General features: G+C 38.8%; 1 protein-coding gene across 4 annotated transcripts in view; it reads left to right on the top strand.

Annotated features, from left to right (window-relative positions):
* Positions 1-19,163, top strand: part of GUCY1B1 (guanylate cyclase 1 soluble subunit beta 1) — a 60,532-nt gene that overhangs the window by 17,136 nt on the left and 24,233 nt on the right. For 3 of the 4 annotated variants that reach the window (XM_047798854.1, XM_047798856.1, XM_047798855.1), the window contains one exon: positions 1,207-1,325. The exons of the other annotated variant lie outside the window; for it this stretch is intronic. In XM_047798854.1, coding sequence (XP_047654810.1) covers positions 1,207-1,325 — 119 coding nt within the window. The remainder of the gene's footprint in view (positions 1-1,206; positions 1,326-19,163) is intronic. 4 annotated transcript variants of the gene reach the window in all.

Consider the following 19,163-nt stretch of genomic DNA (forward strand, 5'->3'; position numbering starts at 1 on the left):
CAAATAGAAGCTTTTTAGCTTTATCAAAGATAGCTAGAAAAGCAAATACTACCTTTTGCAGAATACAAGAATTACCAGAAAATACGATAAATTACTAATAAGAAAAATACCCAGCCTTATTAGTAATCAAATTGACACAAATATGAAATAATTTTTAAAGAAATTTGTCAATTAAAAAATTAAATATCTAGTGTAGTCAAGGGTAGAGCTATGGGAGTTCCCGTTGTGGCTCATTGAGTTAAGAACCCAGCTAGTATCCATAACAACACTGGTTCGATCTCACTCAGTGAGTTAAGGATCCAGCATTGCCAAAAGCTGTGGTGAAGGTCACAGATGCAGCTAGGATCTGGGTAGGCTGGCAGTTACAGCTCCAATTCAACCCCTGGCCTGGGAACGTCCATATACTGCAGGTATGGCCCTGAAAGGAAAAAAAAAGGGGTAGAGTTAAAGGGGAAATCATACATATTTAAAATCCATTGGCAAAATAAGATAGCTTTTTTGGAGAATAATTTTGCATAGTCAGTCAAAATCTTTTAAAAAATGTTCAAATACTTTAGAAAATTTCCTTAAAGAAATGATTAGATTCATTTACATTGGGATTTATGTGTTTTCATTTCAGAGTTATTTATATTACTAAAAATCTGAAAAGCATACATTTGAGCAAGTAGGCATTGAATAAATAAATTGTTGCATATCTACATTGGATAAGATGCTGATTAAAATTAACATTACAGAACTTTTTTTTAATTTTAGGAAACCTTAATTTAAGAAAAAAGTAGGATCTTAGGGTACATACTATATGCAACCAAGTAATTAAATATGCATATTTATATAAATAAAAATCATTTTGTACCAAAATATCATGTGCCTTTTTGATGATTTTCAAGATCTTTCTTATTTTTCAGAACAGATAAGTTTTACCTCAAATATATGTTTAGAAGAGCTCAAAAGTTAGTCACAGAATCCAAGAAACTAATAGCCTTGCTTAAGTACAAACTTAATACTGTTAACACGTCATGGTTTGTTCTCAGATCTCATTGTATTTTCCTGTCTAGATGTTTTTTCCTCTGATGTGTGTTCACTCTGCACAGAAGTTGAGGCTATTAACATTGGTTTATTTTGCACTTATTTTCATCCTTCCCACTAACAATTTGCTACCTCTAATATATTTTATTTCTGTCATTTTCCCTCAAATCAATAAAATAGATCTCAATGCTGGAGAAATCCTCCAAATGTTTGGGAAGATGTTTTTTGTCTTTTGTCAAGAATCTGGTTATGACACAATCCTGCGCGTCCTGGGATCGAATGTCAGAGAATTTCTACAGGTAAGCAATTTGCGGTCCTGTAGCTAAAACTTTTGAGTTTTTGATTCTCAAACACAGGATGAGCGTCTAGCTGCTGAAATGGAATTGTAGTGACATTTTTTTCCTAATTCACATAAAATAATAGTTATTGGATTATCTTGAATACATTTTAGCATTTTTCTTTCATATATTTTCTTTAATTTCTGGTTACTGATGCTGAGTATGGCAGTTGTAAACTAATGTTCTCTAAAAAACTCAACATGGCCTGTTGTGATCTATTCAACTACCTTTTAAAATTTTTAAATTTATTTTTAATTAATTTTTTTATTTTTGCAAAGCAAAATACTGATAACTTTAATTGTATTATCTTCTTGTGTTTCATACATACACTGGTAACAACTAAACATCAAGGCAGCAATTATTCCCTTAGGAATATATCTGTATTTCTGATACTACAGAAAGAAGATTGCTAATTTATCCTTCCTTCCCCTCACCTTTGGTAACCATAAGTTTGTTTTCTAGGCCTGTGGCTCTATTTCTATTTTATTTTATTTAAAAAAATTTTATTAAAGTATTGTTGATTTACAGTGTTGTGCAATTTCTGCTGTACAGAAAAGTGACCCAGTCATACATAAGTATATGTATGCATATATATTTTTTTTCTTGTATTTATCATGGTCTTTTCCAAGAGACTAGATAGGTTCAACAGCTTTTTCTTTTCTTTTCTTTTCTTTTTTTTTTTTTTGGTCTCTTTGTCTTTTTGTCTTTTTAGGGCCACACCTGAGGCATATGGAGGTTCCTAGGCTAGGGGTCCAATTGAAGTTGTAGCCGCAGGCCTACACCACAGCAACACTGAATCTGAGCCACGTCTTCGACCTACACCACAGCTCACGGCAACGCTGGATCCTTAACCCACTGAGCAAGGCCAGGGATGGAACCCGAGTCCTCACGGATGCTAGTTAGGTTCGTTAATCCCTGAGCCATGACGGGAATTCCCTCAGCTGCCTTTTTAAAAAAATGGTTCTTAGTGCTGGTAGTTGTAGGTTTTTTCGTTTTTTGTTTTGGCTGCCCCAAGGCATATGGAGTCCCCATCCAGGAATCAGATCCGAGAGGCAGTTGTGACCTAAGCCACAGCTGGGGCAATGCTGGATATTTAACTCATTGTGCCAGTCAGGCATTGAACCTGCATCCCAGTGCTCCCAAGATACTGCTGATCCTATGTAGCCACAGTGGGAACTCTGGTAGTTTTATGTATATGATTTATTTTCTATATGTAAGTTTATTTTCTATATGTAAGTTATTCTGAGTTTGTATAGAGTAATTAAATAGTATATCAGTAGCTACGATGTTCTACCTGAAGCTCCTTGTGAAGAAAGCACCTGCCACCGAAACAAATATGAGCATCATTGCTCCAAGTTATGTATTAGTTAATCTAGTCTGGGAAGGAAAATAGGAAATCTTCCAGTCAGTCTCAGGTAAAGTCAGAGATAAATAATGTAGCCAAAGGCCTTTGTCTTATTATATATATATATATATATGTATAAAATTTTAACTAGTAAATGACACATTAGATGGGAGACTATTTCTGGATCCACTGTCCTATTTTAAGCACAGGCATTTGTGAAACCTTCTTCTTCAAAAGTGTTAACATTGAACATTATGTGTTGCTTGTAAAGGATATTTCTAAACTGGCCACTGAAAGCAGCCAGATCTTGCTGGAAAATGATGTCAGTACAATACTAGCTGAACTGGAGCCCAGTTTGGAGGGAATGTAAACTACTTTCAATCCAGCTGCATTATTGATTTAACAGCCAAAATAAGAACTTTGGTGTTTAATCAAAATGTCTGTTGTTTACATAGTGACATTTTTCTTATAAACTTAAAACAGCATTAAATCAGGATGGAAACTGGTTTGCAGTGCCTGCCATGGATTTACCAAACTACTGGTGTCCAAAAAAGCTGCCATTTCCAAATGAAGTAGTTGCCAGGAGATATTTAAATTAACCTTTAATAGGCTGTATTTAAATGAATTGTGTTAAATGGATTAAAGTTTGAGATTTACAGGTATTTTGGGATTTGGGTGTCTGAATACTTTTCCATTTTTAATGCTTCCGTTGACTCCTGTCACCTGTTCACTTAAGTTTCAATTGCAATTTTTCTCTCTTAATTTTAACTTTCTTTTTCAATGACCACACCTATATCAGAAAACAACTATGCAGATTGAGTTTTTGGGTTTTTTTTAACCCTTTACTCATTGTGATCGTCTGCCGAGTTTGTGATGGCAGAGTACCAAGGTGTAATTTTCTGGGTTCTAGGGCTGCGCTGCCCAGTAGGATGGTCTCCACGTGACTGCACAACATCTGAAACAAGGTGGCCTTCATGTAAAACACATCGGGCTTCATCAAGAATGCAAAATGGCTCCTGTGTATTTTTTTTTTTTTGGTCTTTTTAGGGCCGCACCCTCAGCATATGTAAGTTCCCAGGCTAGAGCTAGAGCTGCTGGCCTTATACTACAGCAACAGCAACGTGGGATCCGAGCTTTGTCTGTGACTTGTACCACAGTTCATGGCAATGCTGGATCCTTAACCCACTGAGTGAGGCCAGGTATCAAACCTGTGTCCTCATGGATGCTAGTCAGGTTCGTGACCACTGAGCCATGACGGGAACTCCCCCCTCCTGTGTATTTTATATTGATTACATGTAAAAGTGGTGATATTTTGGAAATATTGAGTTGTATAAAATATGTGATTAACATTAATTTCACCTGTTTACTTTTCCTTTTTTACTGTGGCTACTGGAACATTTAAGATTACATATAGGACCAATATTTGTGATTTGCTTTAATGGCTCTTATCGTCTTTTTTCTTTTCTTTTCTTTTCTTTCCTTCGTCTTTTTGCCATTTCTTGGGCCGCTTCCATAGCATATGGAGGTTCCCAGGCTAGGGGTCTAAACGGAGCTGTAGCCGCTGGCCTACGCCAGAGCCACAGCAACTCAGGATCCCAGCCGCGTCTGCAACGTACACCGCAGCTCATGGCAACGCCAGATCCTTAACCCACTGAGCGAGGCCAGGGATCGAACCCAAAACCTCATGGTTCCTAGTCGGATTCGTTAACCACTGAGCCACGACGGGAACCCCTGTCTTTTATTTTCATTAGACATCATTATTTTAAATGGTTCTAAACCAGAGTTCCCTGGTGGCTCAGCAGGTTAAGGATTAGGTGGGATCCGAGCTTTGTCTGTGACCTGTACCACAGTTCAGGTGTTGTCATTGCTGTGGCTCCTATCACTGCTGTGGCAGGGGTTTGAACCCTACCCCAGGAACTTTTGCATGTCACTGACACAGCCAAAAAGTAAATGAAATAAAGAGTTCCAAGCCATTAGGCAGTTTTATTTAATATATCTTTAAATTATGTATGGTTTCATTTTATGTTTTTTCAGTGTGAGTGTGAACTATAGGAAACTGGAAAGTTAGAATACCTTAAAGTTTTCATCAGGATTATATATATATGTGTATATATATATATATATATATATATATATATATTTTTTTTTTTTTTTTTGTCTTTTTGCTATTTCTTGGACCGCTCCCGCGGCACATGGAGGTTCCCAGGCTAGGGGTCCAATCGGAGCTGCAGCCACCGGCCCACACCAGAGCCACAGCAACGCGGGATCCGAGCCGCGTCTGCAACCTACACCACAGCTCACGGCAACGCCGGATCGCAACCCACTGGGCAAGGGCAGGGACCGAACCCGCAACATCATGGTTCCTAGTAGGATTCGTTAACCACTGCGCCATGACAGGAACTCTGGATTATATATTTTTGATTGAGTTCTTTTTTTTCCTCCAGTTTTGAAATGGCATATCCTAATGGCAAATTGAATTATTAAAATACTAATTTTCTTAAAAGTAGATATTTATGTTGCGATTAGGCAAATTACAAATAAATGGACTTTAAGTGACTATAAAATAAAGCAACTGATTTTCATAAATTGTTTTAAGATACTAGCCTACATTTAAAAAATATTCCTTATGGTATACTTCAACCCTTCAATAAAGATTAAGATTTTTTTTCATCTTTTATCACCTGATTTTAACATCACTCAATCCTTAGAGTCTATTTCCTAAATAATGAATTTTCAGAATTCCACCACTTTTCTTCATTTCCCCTACACTTCTGTGGGGCAGTCTACCATTATCTACAGAAAGAGTAAGTTTCCCCAATTTCATTTACTTGCTTAAACTCTCCAGTGATTCCCAATTGCTCATCAGAAATGTAAAAAGTAATTAAAATAATTGAAACTACTTACAGCCTCAACTATCTCCCCTCTTTCTCCTGATCGAGCAAAATAGAACTTCTTTTAGATTTTTTTTTTTTTTTTTTATCTTGCTCTGTTTATCCTCAGAGCTTTTGCACCTGTTGTTCCCATTGTTGGGAACACTGTTTCTGCTCCTTTTCATCCACATCAGCTCTGTTCATCCTGCTGGTCAAATGACTTCTTCCAGGAAGGCTCCACTCTACTCTCCAGTCTCTACCGTGTTTGAGTCACAGAATTGATGCTTCTTGTGTTTTCAGAATATGTTCAATTTCCCCACCACAGTAGTTCTCACACTGTAGATCTTTTCCTGCTTGAGGGCTGGAATGTAAACTTCATGAAGCCAGAGATCATGTATAATCTCTTAACAATGGTATCGTCACAGATAAAGTCTGCATATTTAGGAACGGATGAACATTTTTTAAATGAGGTTTTGCTGTTTGTACACAAATAGGAAGTAAATACCCCAGTAGCTCAAGATTAATTCTTTTGTACTGACAACTCACTGTTCTTTCAAATTTACTGCTATGAAAATCATTAAACTAAATTTTAATCATGAAAGAAAGATTCATCATTTCATGAAGGATAAAAAAATCCATTTTGAGTGGGGCTATTTAATTTTATTTAGAGATGGATTGTAGATTGAAACACAGAAGAACATGCACACACTAGACCAATTTCCTTTTCATGTGGGTGTGGCAAATTACTGTTAATTAATTGTATCTATTGAAACTTTTTTAATGTTGATCATAATGTTTTCATGTGAAGCTCTCAAGCAACAATAAAATAGCTACTGAAATCGTGGCATGTAAGACCACCGCCATACCCTAGGTTGAACACCTTAGACAACTGGCCATCCTCCCAAGGATGGCTTCCTTGGAGTTGTCTCTCCCAGCCTCTCAGTTGGATACATTATTAAGAATGATTGCTTACTAAATACACATTATTTTCTTGCCTTAAGATAATTTTAAAAAGTTTTCTGAGTACCAGCCACAGCATGATAGCAGGCAATCAGTAAAGAATCTTTGAAAGAGTTAGTTAATTCTGAGTTATATGTATTTCTTTTTTATTTGGCCCAGGCTGTTTTGTCCAGATAATAACCTCTGTTCCTTCATAGAAGTATTATACTCAAGGAGATGCTGTGTAGATAGGATCTGTAGTTTAGTTCCAGAAAAATATTTGTTTCTCCCATGGATTTTGTCATTTCCTTTGATTAGTGAATTCAAACAATTTAACAATTTAAACAGCTTAAAGAATGGACAATCCTCTTTTGAAATGATTTGCTGCCAATATCAAATTCCAAGCCCTGCCTATCCAATCTCTCTTGTGTTTTCAGAGTCGATTTAAAAAAATTTTTTTTTACATCACACTTATTTTTAATCTACCTTGAGATTTTTACAAAAAAAGGTAAAAATCCTAAATGAATAAAAGAATAAAATAAGGCACATTTTTAGAGGAAATTTTTTGAAACACAATGTTTCTCTAGTATTACACAGTTTGAAATACATTTTTCTTAGATATCCTATGAAGCCATCAATTTGTGGACTATTGATAAAAGTAGATAATCCTTGCCATTTATTACTAAACTTTTGCTGATTTAGTAATCAAAAACATGATTTATCAAAAAGAGATAAACACGGGAGTTCCCATTGTGGCTCAGCAGGTTAAAAACCTGACTAGTATCCATGAGGATGAGGGTTTGATCCCTGGCCTTGCTCAGTGGCTTAAGAATCTGGTGTTTCTGGAAGCTGTGGCATAGGTGGCAGGTAAGGATAAGATCTGGTGTTGCCATGGCTGTGGTGTAGGTTGACAGCTGCAGCTCCAATTCAGCCTCTGGCTGAGGAAGTTCCATATGCCACAGGTGCAGTCCTAAAAAAAAAAAAAAAAAAGAGGCAGAGAAGGAAAGAAAAAAGAGAGAGATAAATACACACAGGAAGACATTTTGATTTAGATTTTTGGATTTTACACATTTTATCTGGATTTATTGTCTTAAAGATAAGACTGTATTTCAGCAAGAATTTTTTTCTTGGAATTCCCATTGTGGCTCACTGGTAATGAACTCGACTAGTATCCAAGAGGATGTGGGTTCGGTCTCTGGCCCCTCTCAGTGGGTTAAGGATCTGGCATTGCCTTCGAGCTGTGCTGTAGGTAGCAGATGTGGCTCAGATCTGACATTGCTGTGACTTGTGTAGGCCAGCAGCTATAGCTCCCATTAGACCCCCTAGCCTGGGAACCTCCATATGTCACAGGTGAGGCCTTAAAAAGACAAAGGAAAAAAAAAGAATTTTTTCCTCTATTTTGCCACTTTCCTAATCTTAAATTAGTAATAAAATGTTCTTTTATGCTGTTGCTGTAGTACATTTCTGACACTTCTATTATATTGATTAAAACAGTGCAGAGAATGTAGGATTTGAAGGCTCCATAAAAAATACAGCTGAGGAGTTCCCATAGGGGCTCATTGGTAATGAACCCGACTAGGATCCATGAGGACATGGGTTCCATCTCTGGCCTCAGTGGATTAAGGATCAGGTGTAGGCCAGCAGCTGTAACTCTGATTTGACCCCTAGCCTGGCAACTTCCATGTGCTGCAGGTGTGGCCTGCCCTAAAAAAAAAAAAAAAAAAAAAAAAAATGCAGCTGATAAGGAATATCCAATCTGATAGTATCCCCACCCTAATCCATGCTCACCTTCACTTTCTGATGTCCTAATGCATTATTGCATTATTGCAAATTGTCTTTCCCCCAAATTACTGCACTAATATCTCCCATCTCACGTGACTGTTCTGCAATATGATTTTACCCCCTCACCTACTCATCAAGGTGTGGAGTTCTCCTACCCTTAGATCTGGGTGATTATTTTGACCCATAGAGCATGAGAGAAGTAAATTCCTGGGACTTTAAGGCTAGTTCATTAGGACTCTTGAAGTTTCCACCTGAGTATCTTGGAGCACTTGAACTTGAGATGTTTCCTCTAGGAATTTCACCTCAGGAGAGGATGTGGGAAGCTCTTAGCCAGCAGTGCTGGCCCTACTCTCAGCCACTGGGGGAGCATCTTGGTACATCAGCCTAGTGGAGCTTTGTGATGACTCCGTCCCACTCCAACATGAGAACTTCCTCCCCAAAGGGGAGGGCAACCCGCAGAACCATGAGAAATAATATTACTGTGTTAAGCCAATAAGTTTGGGGTGCTTTGACATGCAGCAGTGGATAATTTGTACAGCACTCTGTGTTATTTTTTCTTCCATTTTGTATGTCTGTGTTAGTAAGTATGTATACAGGTGTACACATATTTATGGATGAATCAAGAGCTTTGAGTGGTCTGTGTTTGAAAAGATAAGGTGTATGTGAACCCAAGTCAGTCCATAGCAGGGCTAGCAATTCGTTTTCAGTGGTATTATGCTATTACTATGTTATATATTTTTTAACCTTCCCAGTAATTTTACAGAGGTAAAATGAAACCCAAAGGCACATGGGAGGCTGTCAGGTTTACTATTGAAAAAGAGAGGAGACACATGCAATCTTAGAGACCAGGCAGAATTTTTGTTTTGAGTCTGCTTAGGAATCTCAAGTGAATAAGCAGACAAATATGCTGTCATAGTTTGCTGGAAACACCGGCTTCTTCCACTAATTTGGGTCCCATGGCAGTTTAACTCGTTTTCTTTTTTTTATGTATATAATGATTTTTTTTCAATTTGTATACATAGGAGTCCTCTACCAGGGCGTCTATTCAGCCTGCAGTGGGATTTTCTTCAATTCGTGTTGGCTCCAGGTCTTGGCTTCTAAAGCACAACACTGTACTTTGGCTAGCCTGCCAGGAGCAATCTGGGATTGATGAGTGATCTAAAATTCTTAAATGTTTGTGCAAAGTGTTATTTTGGGAAATATGAGGATTTTCCCGAACAGCTGTGACATTCTAATACTTCCCTAAATTATTTATAATATTTCTTTCCAAAAATTTACTGTTCATTTTATATGCAACTTTTGAATTTCAAAAGGAACTTTTCTCCACATCTGAAATGCCAATTTCTATAACCCATGTCTACCTGAGGGGGAGGGTGGGAAGAACATAAGATGTTAGTTCAATTTATTCAGTAGCTTACTGAGGACTATAGCCAGGGAGAGAGCCTCTCAGATGACTCTGAGAAATGATTCCAAAGATGTAAAGGGTGGAGGCCAGCACATAAGTGATTTTGATAAAGCGGTACCTGCAGTCAGCACACATCTTGGTAGAAGGCTGCTGCTAGTCACAGATAGCCTAGTTCATGGTTTTAGTGCTTTTCTAAGCCTGGAAAGATGCAAGAATCCAGGTTCATAAAAAAAAAATGTCTCCTGAAAATAGCTAAATATCTGAGGGCTGTTCTAAAAGTTCTCCTTCATTTTTGATTTTCATACTGAATTCTTTACTGGATGTACTATAAGTCAGTGACTGCGGTGGCTGCATTCTTGTAGAACTAGGTGGCAAGCTACATTCCTTAGTTGACATCTATAATTTTAAAGTAGACAAGTTAGAACTTTTAAAGGAAGGTACATGTTTTAGAATATTAATGGTATATATAACGTATATGTTTTCACAATTTTAAAAAATATTGATTGCCAAATGTAGCATATTACTGAGACTTCTTAAAACAGGAATTTAAAAGCAGTATAATAAGTGAAATATTTTGCACAGGTAATTCTATGACTATTTGCTTTTTTTTTTCTTTAATTAAAACTTTCTGGAGAGGATGGTAAAAATAACTACAAACAGTTTTTTAAATATTACCATTTAAATAATTTTAGTGACTCTGGTACAGTTTCTTTTTAAATAAGGCCTTACCTTATTTCTTCTAAAAAAGATTTTCTGTATCTTTTCAGTGGGAAGACTTTTTCTCAAGGAGTATCTTTAAAAAGAAAAGGCACAAAAGTATGGCTAAAATTAACTTTTACTTGCTTGATCTCATGCTCTTCACCTGACCTTGACACTTCCCATTTACATAGGGTTGAATTTTCCACTTTATCTACATCTTGCTTGTTTACATTCTTCATCTTCAAATTCCAAAGTGACTCTTTTTTTAGTGATTTTTCTTTTTTTTAAGAGTTGTTTTACAGTGTTCTGTCGCTTTCCTACTGTAACAACCAAGTGACCCAGGCACACATACATATATACATCCTTTTTCTCACATTATCCTCCATCATGCTCCATCACAAGTGACTAGATATAGTTCCTAGTGCTATACTGCAGGATCTCATTGCTTATCCATTCCAAATGCAATAATTTGCATCTAGTAACCCCAGATTCCCGGTCCATCCCACTCCCTCCTTCTCCCCCTTGGCAACCACAAGTCTGTTCTCTATGTCCATGAGTTTCCTTTCTGTGAAAAGGTTCCTTTGTGCCATATATTAGATTCCAGATATAAGTGATATCATATGTTATTTGTCTTTCTCTTTCTGACTTATTTCACTTAGTATGAGAGTCTCTAGTTCCACCCATGTTGCTGCAAATAGCATTATTTTATTCTTTTTTTATGGCTGAGTGGTATTCCATTGTGTATATATACCACATCTTCTTAATTCATTCATCTGTCATTGGACATTTAGGTTGTTCCGTGTCTTGGCTATTGTGAATAGTGTGTCAGTGAACATGTGGGTACATATGTCTTTTTCAAGGAATGTTTTTCTCGTTTGTTCCTTTCATTTTTTGGTTGGATGATTTCCATTTACTTTATGCTTGTGTACTTTTCTTTTTAGTTTTTTTTTTTTATTGTCTTTTTGCCTTTCCTAGGGCCACACCCATGGCATATGGAGTTCCCAGGCTAGGGGTCTAATCGGAGGCATAGCCACAGGCCTATGCCAGAGCCACAGCAATGTGGGATCCAAGCCACGTCTGCAACCTCCACCACAGCTCACGGCAACACCAGATCCTTAACCCACTGAGCAAGGCCAGGGATCGAACCTGCAACCTCATGGTTCCTAGTCAGATTCGTTAACCACTGCGTCACAACGGGAACTCCTCTTTTTAGTTTTTGTGGATGTAATGTTTGGTTTTGATTTGTGTTTCCCCTGTTTTTTAAGTATGTTAACCCCTTTCTAGATCTGCTTGCTTTAGCCTGATAGTCATATAGGCTCAAACACATTCTAAAATTAAAAAAAAAGTCTAGATTTTCTTACTTACCTTCCCCACATTCCATGATTTTGAAGTCCTTCTTTAACATCTTAATTTTTTTTCATGTTTGTTCTTTTACTGTTCCTTGTGTTTATCATCACTTTTACAGTAGTATAGTAGGGTTTTTTTTTTTTCCTTTTAGATTTGTATTCTGACTTATTAAAGTGATTGCTTTCCAACTGTGGTTTCCTCCATCCTGTTTCTTCTTACTTCTTTTTTATTTAGAGAAGCCCTTCCAGTATTTCTTTTAGAATGGATTTACTATTGCTGTACTCTGTTAGCTTTTGTTTGTTGGAGAAATTCTTAATTTCTTCTTCTATTTTAAAAGATATTCTTGCTGGGTAGAGTATTCTAGGCTGAAAATTTTCCCTTTTAGAACTTTCAATATATCTTGCCACTCTCTTCTGGCCTGTAGTGTTTCTGTAGAGAAATCATCTGATAGCCTTATGGGGGTTCCCTTATAATTAATGCTTTGTGTTTCTCTTGCTGCCTCTAGAATCCTCTTTTTATTTTTAACTTTTGCCATTTTTATTATAATATATCTTGGTGTGGGCCTGTTTGGGTTTAACTTTTTGGGGGCCTACTGTTCTTCCTATATCCTGACATCTGTTTTCTTTAGATTTGGAAAATTTTCAGCCATAATTTCTTCAAATATATTTTCAATCCCCTTTTCTTTTTATTTTCCTTCTGGAAGTCCTATTATGCATAGATCAGCATGCTTTATGTTATCCCATAGAGCTTTTATGTTGCTTTCATGTTTTTTCATTTGGTTTTCTGTCTGCTGTCCTGATTGGGTGATTTCCTTTATTGTATCTTCCAAGTCACTAATTCGTTCCTCTGCATTATTCATTATGCTCTTTGGTGTCTTTTGCTCAGTTTGCATCTCTGCAAATGAATTTTCTAATTTTTTGGGCTCCTCCTTATGTTTTCTAGCTCCTTCCTAAAGTAATATGCATTACTGTTTATATTTGCTCTTAATTCCTTCATATTCACCCTTAATTCCTTCAGTGTTTTCATTATCTCCCTTTTGAACTCGGTGTCTATTAGACTGCAGAGGTCTGTTTCATTGTTTTGCTTTAGGCGAATTCTCTTGTTCTTTTAACTGGGAATAGTTCCTGAGCTTCTTAATTTTGCTTATATTTTTCTCTTTCTGTGAGTTCAGAGAAACCAAACTGTAGTCTTTGAGAGCTGTTTCTATGCAAGAGCTCCCCTTTGTATTTTGCGGGGGGTTACAATTCATTTTTGGCATGGGAGTTTGGATATTTGCTATCTCTTTCTTTGGTGTGAGCGGGCTGTTATCCCCATGGTGCTGAGTGTGTTTCCAGGGAGAAGGAGGCAATGGGTAGGGCTAGTGGTCAGTGCCTGGTTGATGGGCCCTTGACGGTAGCAAGGACCTGCAGGAAGGTGGCACAGACTACTCCTGGTTACAGGGCCCTGGGAAACGGTAATGAGCCTCAGGCTGATTTAGATGGTGCCCAAGGCATTTGGCAGTGGCAGTGGCAGGGTGTGTTCCCAAGTGAGTGAGAGCAACAACAGGTGCTGTTTGGTCACAGTGGCCTCCTCTGTGGTGCCCTCTGAGGTGACTGGGGCTGCAAGTGGTGCCTGTTCACAGACCCCTAGTGATGGTTGGCCACACCCACATCTTGAGTCAGAGATAATTGCAGTGGTTTGCTCTCGCCACCTGTATACCACACAAGAAGCACCCTATCCCACTTAGCCCATGCAGGATGTGCTGCACAGGCTTCTCTTAGTTGCAGGGTCCTGGGAAGTGACAGCACTCAGGCATGTGAGCACTGCCTGGAGCGTTTGGCAGTGGCAGCAGCAGGGCAGGTGTGTTCCCAGGGAAGTGAGAGCAACAACAGGTGGTGCTTGGTTGCGGTGCCCTCTTTTTTGCTGACCTCTGTGGTGACTGGGGCCACAGGTGGAGCCTGTTCACAGATCCCTAGTGGTTGCAGGCCACACCTCCCTCTGGTTTCTGAGATGACTGCTGTGGTTTGTCCCTGATGCCTGTAGATCATGCAAGAGGCACCAAATCGTGCTTAGCGCCCTGCTGCCCTTAGCCCACATAAGAGGTGCCCAGACACCCAAAGCCCTCACAAGAAGTGCCTGGTCTCCAGTAGCCTGAGCAAGTGGCCTCTTGCCAACTGTAGCCTGGGCCAGAGGCGCCCCTCCATCCAAGAATCTGCAGGTGTGTAGGGAAAGAGATGCCTATGGTGGTGTGCCCCTCCTCCTCTTGCCCTCCCCAACAATGGCACCTTGCCTCTCCTGCAGTCCCAGACCCCCTCCTGGGTTCCCTCAGCTGTGGCATTCTGCTTCCTGGCCTATGGCACACTTCTCCCTAGCTCCCAGGCTGTCTCTGCACAGCCAATCCTAGTCTTCTTCCTAGAACTGACCTTCATAGCCTGAGTCTCAGCACTTAGCTCCCACCTGAGTGTCTCAGGTTGTGGTGTCCTGGTAGGTGGTACAGATGATCTGTGCAGCTCTTACTCTCCTTTCCCCTCCTCAGTCCAGCTGCTGTACTTTTCTTGGTGACATTGAGGTCCCTCCATCTTGGCTGATCAGTTAGGTGGCTCCAGGCTGGGTTCCTTTTCTCTTTCTCAGATCCCTCTCAGGAATGCTAATCCCATCCCGATACCTTTTTTTCTCTCTCTCTTTTTCTCTTTTGTTCTACCCAGTTATGTGGATGGTATGTTGCCCTTTTTGGAGGTTTATGTTCTTCTTCCAGTGTTCAGTAGATATTCTGTGCAAATTTTTCTACATGTAGATGTGTTCTTTTGATGTGTTTGTGGGAGAAGTTGAGCACGATGTCCTACTCCTCCACTATCTTGAGCCTTCCTCCCAAAATGACTTCTTTCTTCTAAATCTTAAAATGTTTTTCAAATTACATGACTTTCATAAATGCTGGTGTTGGTCTTGCTTTTCAGAAATGTAAGGAATACAAAGAAAGGAAATTCATACCCTTTCCTTAAAAAAAGAGAGGTTAGGAGTTCCCTTTGTTGCTCAGTGGTAACAAACCTGACTAGTGTCCATGAGGACTTACATTTTATTCCTGGCCCTGCTCAGTGGGTTGGGGATCTGGGCATTGCTATGTGTGGGTCACAGTCTCAGCTCTGATCTGTGTCGCTGTGGGTGTGGCTGTGGCCAGCAGCTGCATCTCTAATTCAACCCCTAGCATGGTAAATTCCAGATGCTGCAGGAGTTGCCCTAAAGAGAGAGAGAGGGAGAGAAGAGAGAGAGAGAGAGATTTGCAGTGACTATGTTTAAGACTTTTTTTCCAGATCAAAACTTGAATAAAGCTCTCAATAACACAGACGACTAACTCCCTTTTCCCTATTCACTAGAATAAAGATTCTTGGAGACTACAAAATCTCTCTCTCTCAAACCTTTCAAGGCAAAGTCTTACTATATTCTTTTATGTGCATCACTTATGAATTTTTAATTAGACACCCTTGAAGCAGGAAAATGAGTAGTTAATTCCCAGAAACTTTGCCTCTGTAATTAGTTTATTTTTTGCCATGCATATTACAAAGAGAAAATGTATCTTTATTCAAAAACATTCCAAGAATGTTAAAAATATGGAACTTCATGGTATTTCTCAAAGGATCAATTGGTTCTCTTTTGTGTCCTAAATCTGTGGATGCTACATCTAGATCCTCAGTTTCCCAGCATGCCAGCACTAGTCTTTCTTCTGGAAATGATAAATGATGGGGAATAAGATGAACTGGACTTACGGGTAGCAGAATTTCTGAGGAAAAGTATAGTCATCTTGCTTGTAGAAAAAAGCGATAAAATTGTATCAGAGCATTAAGAGAAATGAAGTGAAAACCTCAGACTAAACTTTTGACATCATGAGACAAAATTTATTTATGGACCTGCTCTCCTTTCTTGTTTTCTAGTGCCGTAAAATTAATGAGAATGAAATGAAAGCATATTTGAGATTTTCTTTACAATTTCCTAGGACTCTACCTATGCTGAAATATACAGCTCTTTGCTTTGTATACCTACCTCCATGGGTATATTTAGAAACAAAACAATACCAGTTTTAATAGGAAACTCTTGTTCTCCAGCATTTGTTGCTACAACCAGGTGGATGAATAATTAGCTTTGGATAGATGATATTATAAAATGTAAATAATGTTTTCTCCTGGTATTTTAAGTATATCTTTTTTGTGGCCTTTGAGCTTTCCACAAACAATTATTGTCTGTGAAGAGGTCATAATTTTAGCAATATAAATGTACTGAAATGACAATAATTTAATTTTTAATCATAAATGCCATTTCTCATAGTAGACAGGCTGTGGTAATTAATTTTGAGAGAGTGAAACCAAGTAAGGAAAGCTGCAACGAAAGAAATCCCAAGAGTATTTTTTATGGTTAGATAGTATCTAAAGAAAATCAATATTACATTAAGTGGTGTTAAAATTTTTATGCTCCAGGAAAGCACTTTAGTAGTTCATTTAATGAATAGCAAACCCAATAAAACAGTCAATCTCAGGAGAGTTACTTACCACAAAGATTTCAAAGATTAACATTTGACTTTGTGTGTTTTGGTTTCCTATTTGCTTTGGATTGATTAATTTAAGCAATATTTTATTATGAATATTAACATCCTAGTAGTATCAATATCTTTTTTTCCAAGTTTTATTGAAGTATAATTGTTTGACAATGTTGTATAATTTATGCTGTACAGGAAAGTGATTCAGTTATACATCTACACATATCCATTCCCATATAGGTTGTCACAGAATATTGAGTAGATTTCCCTGTGCTATACAAAAAAATCCCCATCGACCACCCATTCCATATACCATAGTGTGTATATGCTAGTCCTAAACCCCCAATCCATCTCTCCCCCTGTCTTTCCCTTTTGGAAACCATAAGTTTTTTTTTCAAAGTCTGCAAGACTGTTTCTATTTCGTAAATAAGTTCATTTAATCGGTACCTTTATTTAAATTAAAATGGCTCCCCACTTAGGAAGCAGTGCCTCTGTGTGACTCATGGCATAGAGGCTGGAACCATCCTGGTCCATCTCTTGTCTTCCTTAGTATCAGGGGTGCAGAGAAGGTTAATGGTGCCATTGTTACCATCTCTTACCATCTGTTCAGCTGCCCAGAGAAATGTGATAAAATATAACACAAGATCAAAATAGATGAGTATGAAAGTGATATAGACATACCGACTTACTATATACTATATTTTAACATGTTATAGAGGAAATCTTGACTATATTTCAAGTTATTGACATATTTCAAGTTATTGTTTGACTCGTGTTTAATTTTTTTTTCTTTCAAATGAGCCATCACATAGTATCTAGGCCTGACTGCATTAGGAGATTTCCTAACTGTAACAAGCTACATTTTGACTTTGTGGGAAAATGCAGATACAGATAAAACTATTTTGGTGATTTTTTTTTTTCTCCCAAAATTTTCTCTCACAGCCTTTTTTTTGCCACATCAGCAGAAGTGTAAGTGATCTGGTAGGGTTATGAAGAGCAGTCCTCATGTCTTCCCTTCTCAGGGAAGAATTCCCTTGAGAAGAACTTGTCATAGGAAAACTCTTTGTGTTACTCAACAAGTGTAATTGTTGGAGGCCTTCAGCTGCTTGTGGTTTATACAAACCGTCAGCTCTTAGTGTCTGCCATATTGGATTCCTTTTACATGACACTAGCGTCCTCTAGAGGCCATCAGAATCAATGGATATTTTCATTAATAACTGTCCTGACTTGATTGTAACAGGTATAATTTTAGCACTAGGCATGGAGGCATTTCAAAAAGGAACCAGATTCACTAGTCAAGGAAATGTGAAACATTTATCTGAGTCAGAATGTTGGCCTTGGTGACCTTAGCTCTAATTTTTTTTTTGTCTTTTGTCTTGTTGTTGTTGTTGTTGTTGCTATTTCTTGGGCTGCTCCCGCGTCATGTGGAGGTTCCCAGGCTAGGGGTTGAATCGGAGCTGTAGCCATCGGCCTACGCCAGAGCCACAGCAACGCGGGATCCGAGCCGCGTCTGCAACCTACACGACAGCTCATGGCAATGCGGGATCGTTAACCCACTGAGCAAGGGCAGGGACCGAACCCGCAACCTCATGGTTCCTAGTCGGATTCGTTAACCACTGCGCCACGACGGGAACTCCCTCTAATCTTTACTTTGATGTCTTTGGACCCTGTTTTTTAGTCTGAGTTGCTGACTCCCTTTTATGCATCCCAAACCACTCTTGGTTTAGTGATTTAGGCCGAGAACTGTTTACAATCAGGGTGTGAGTCATACAGAGTTGTGTCCCCCTCTAGCCTACCCCCAGCTTGCACCCTGCATCACATTGACCTGTAGTGTGCATGTGGTCACTTTACACAGTGAAGGGAGGTGTGAATGGTGGGGTCAGAAGAGTAAGCAAACCATTGTGCCGCAGTGCCTCCAAGGAGACGTGCTTGGATTTGGACACCCATATTCTCTTCACTTCCTTCCTGATTCTGCTGATCCTTCTGTTCCCCTAAATTGGTCTCTGAGACATTTGGAACAAGAACCATTGCCCAATTTTTGGCCCATCTCCTGCACCTCCTTTTAAGATATGCTCTTTGAGACCCATAGTATTCTGAGACTGTTTTGTTTTTCCTATTCTCTTTAACAACAATCACCAGTTATAGACAGATAACTATTTGATTAGTGAATTAGATTTTTATTGCAATGGCCAAAAATTACCACAAATGCATAAGTACTTAAAACAACACATGTGTATCATCTTACAGTTTCCTAGATTGGGAGTCCATAACAGGCCTCTCTGGTCCTTAATCAAGGTGCCAGCAGGGCTTGCTGAGGGGGGGAGTCCTTTCCTTGTTCATTCAGATGTTGGTGGAATCCAGCTACATGTGGCCATAGGGCTGCAGGCTGGTTTCCTTCCTGGCCTTACCGGCCATCAGCAGGGGCTGTGAAAGACCCTAGAGGCTTCTCCCCAGGCCTTACACACACTGTCCTGTACCTCAGAACCTGTTTCTTCCTTAGGCTCCCATCTCTCCCTGTAACCAGGAAAGGTTCTTAGCTCCTAAGGTCTCAGTCTCATGGGGTTAGGCTGGTTTTACCTGGCTTATCTAGGATAATCTTCCCAACTCAACTTTCCATGTCAAACTTCTCCCCAGCTTTGCATAACCTTAATCCCACCTGCGAAGTCACTTTTCAACATGATGTTAACACATTTGAAGGGGATAGGGCTGGAAATTTTAGGGGTACCATTATTTCACCTTATACCTGCAGTATGCTAAGTGCTTTATATACATCATTTTAGTTTTTTCCATTTTATCAGAAGAGATCAAGTCTTAGAAAAGTTAGGTAAATTGGCTACATTTATCATGAAGTAGTGTCATGATTTAAAACTAAGTCAGCTTGTTTTGAAAGCCACCTTGCTCTTAAGTC

Source organism: Phacochoerus africanus, chromosome 10 (genome assembly GCF_016906955.1).
Source record: "Phacochoerus africanus isolate WHEZ1 chromosome 10, ROS_Pafr_v1, whole genome shotgun sequence".
Lineage (NCBI taxonomy): Eukaryota > Metazoa > Chordata > Mammalia > Artiodactyla > Suidae > Phacochoerus > Phacochoerus africanus.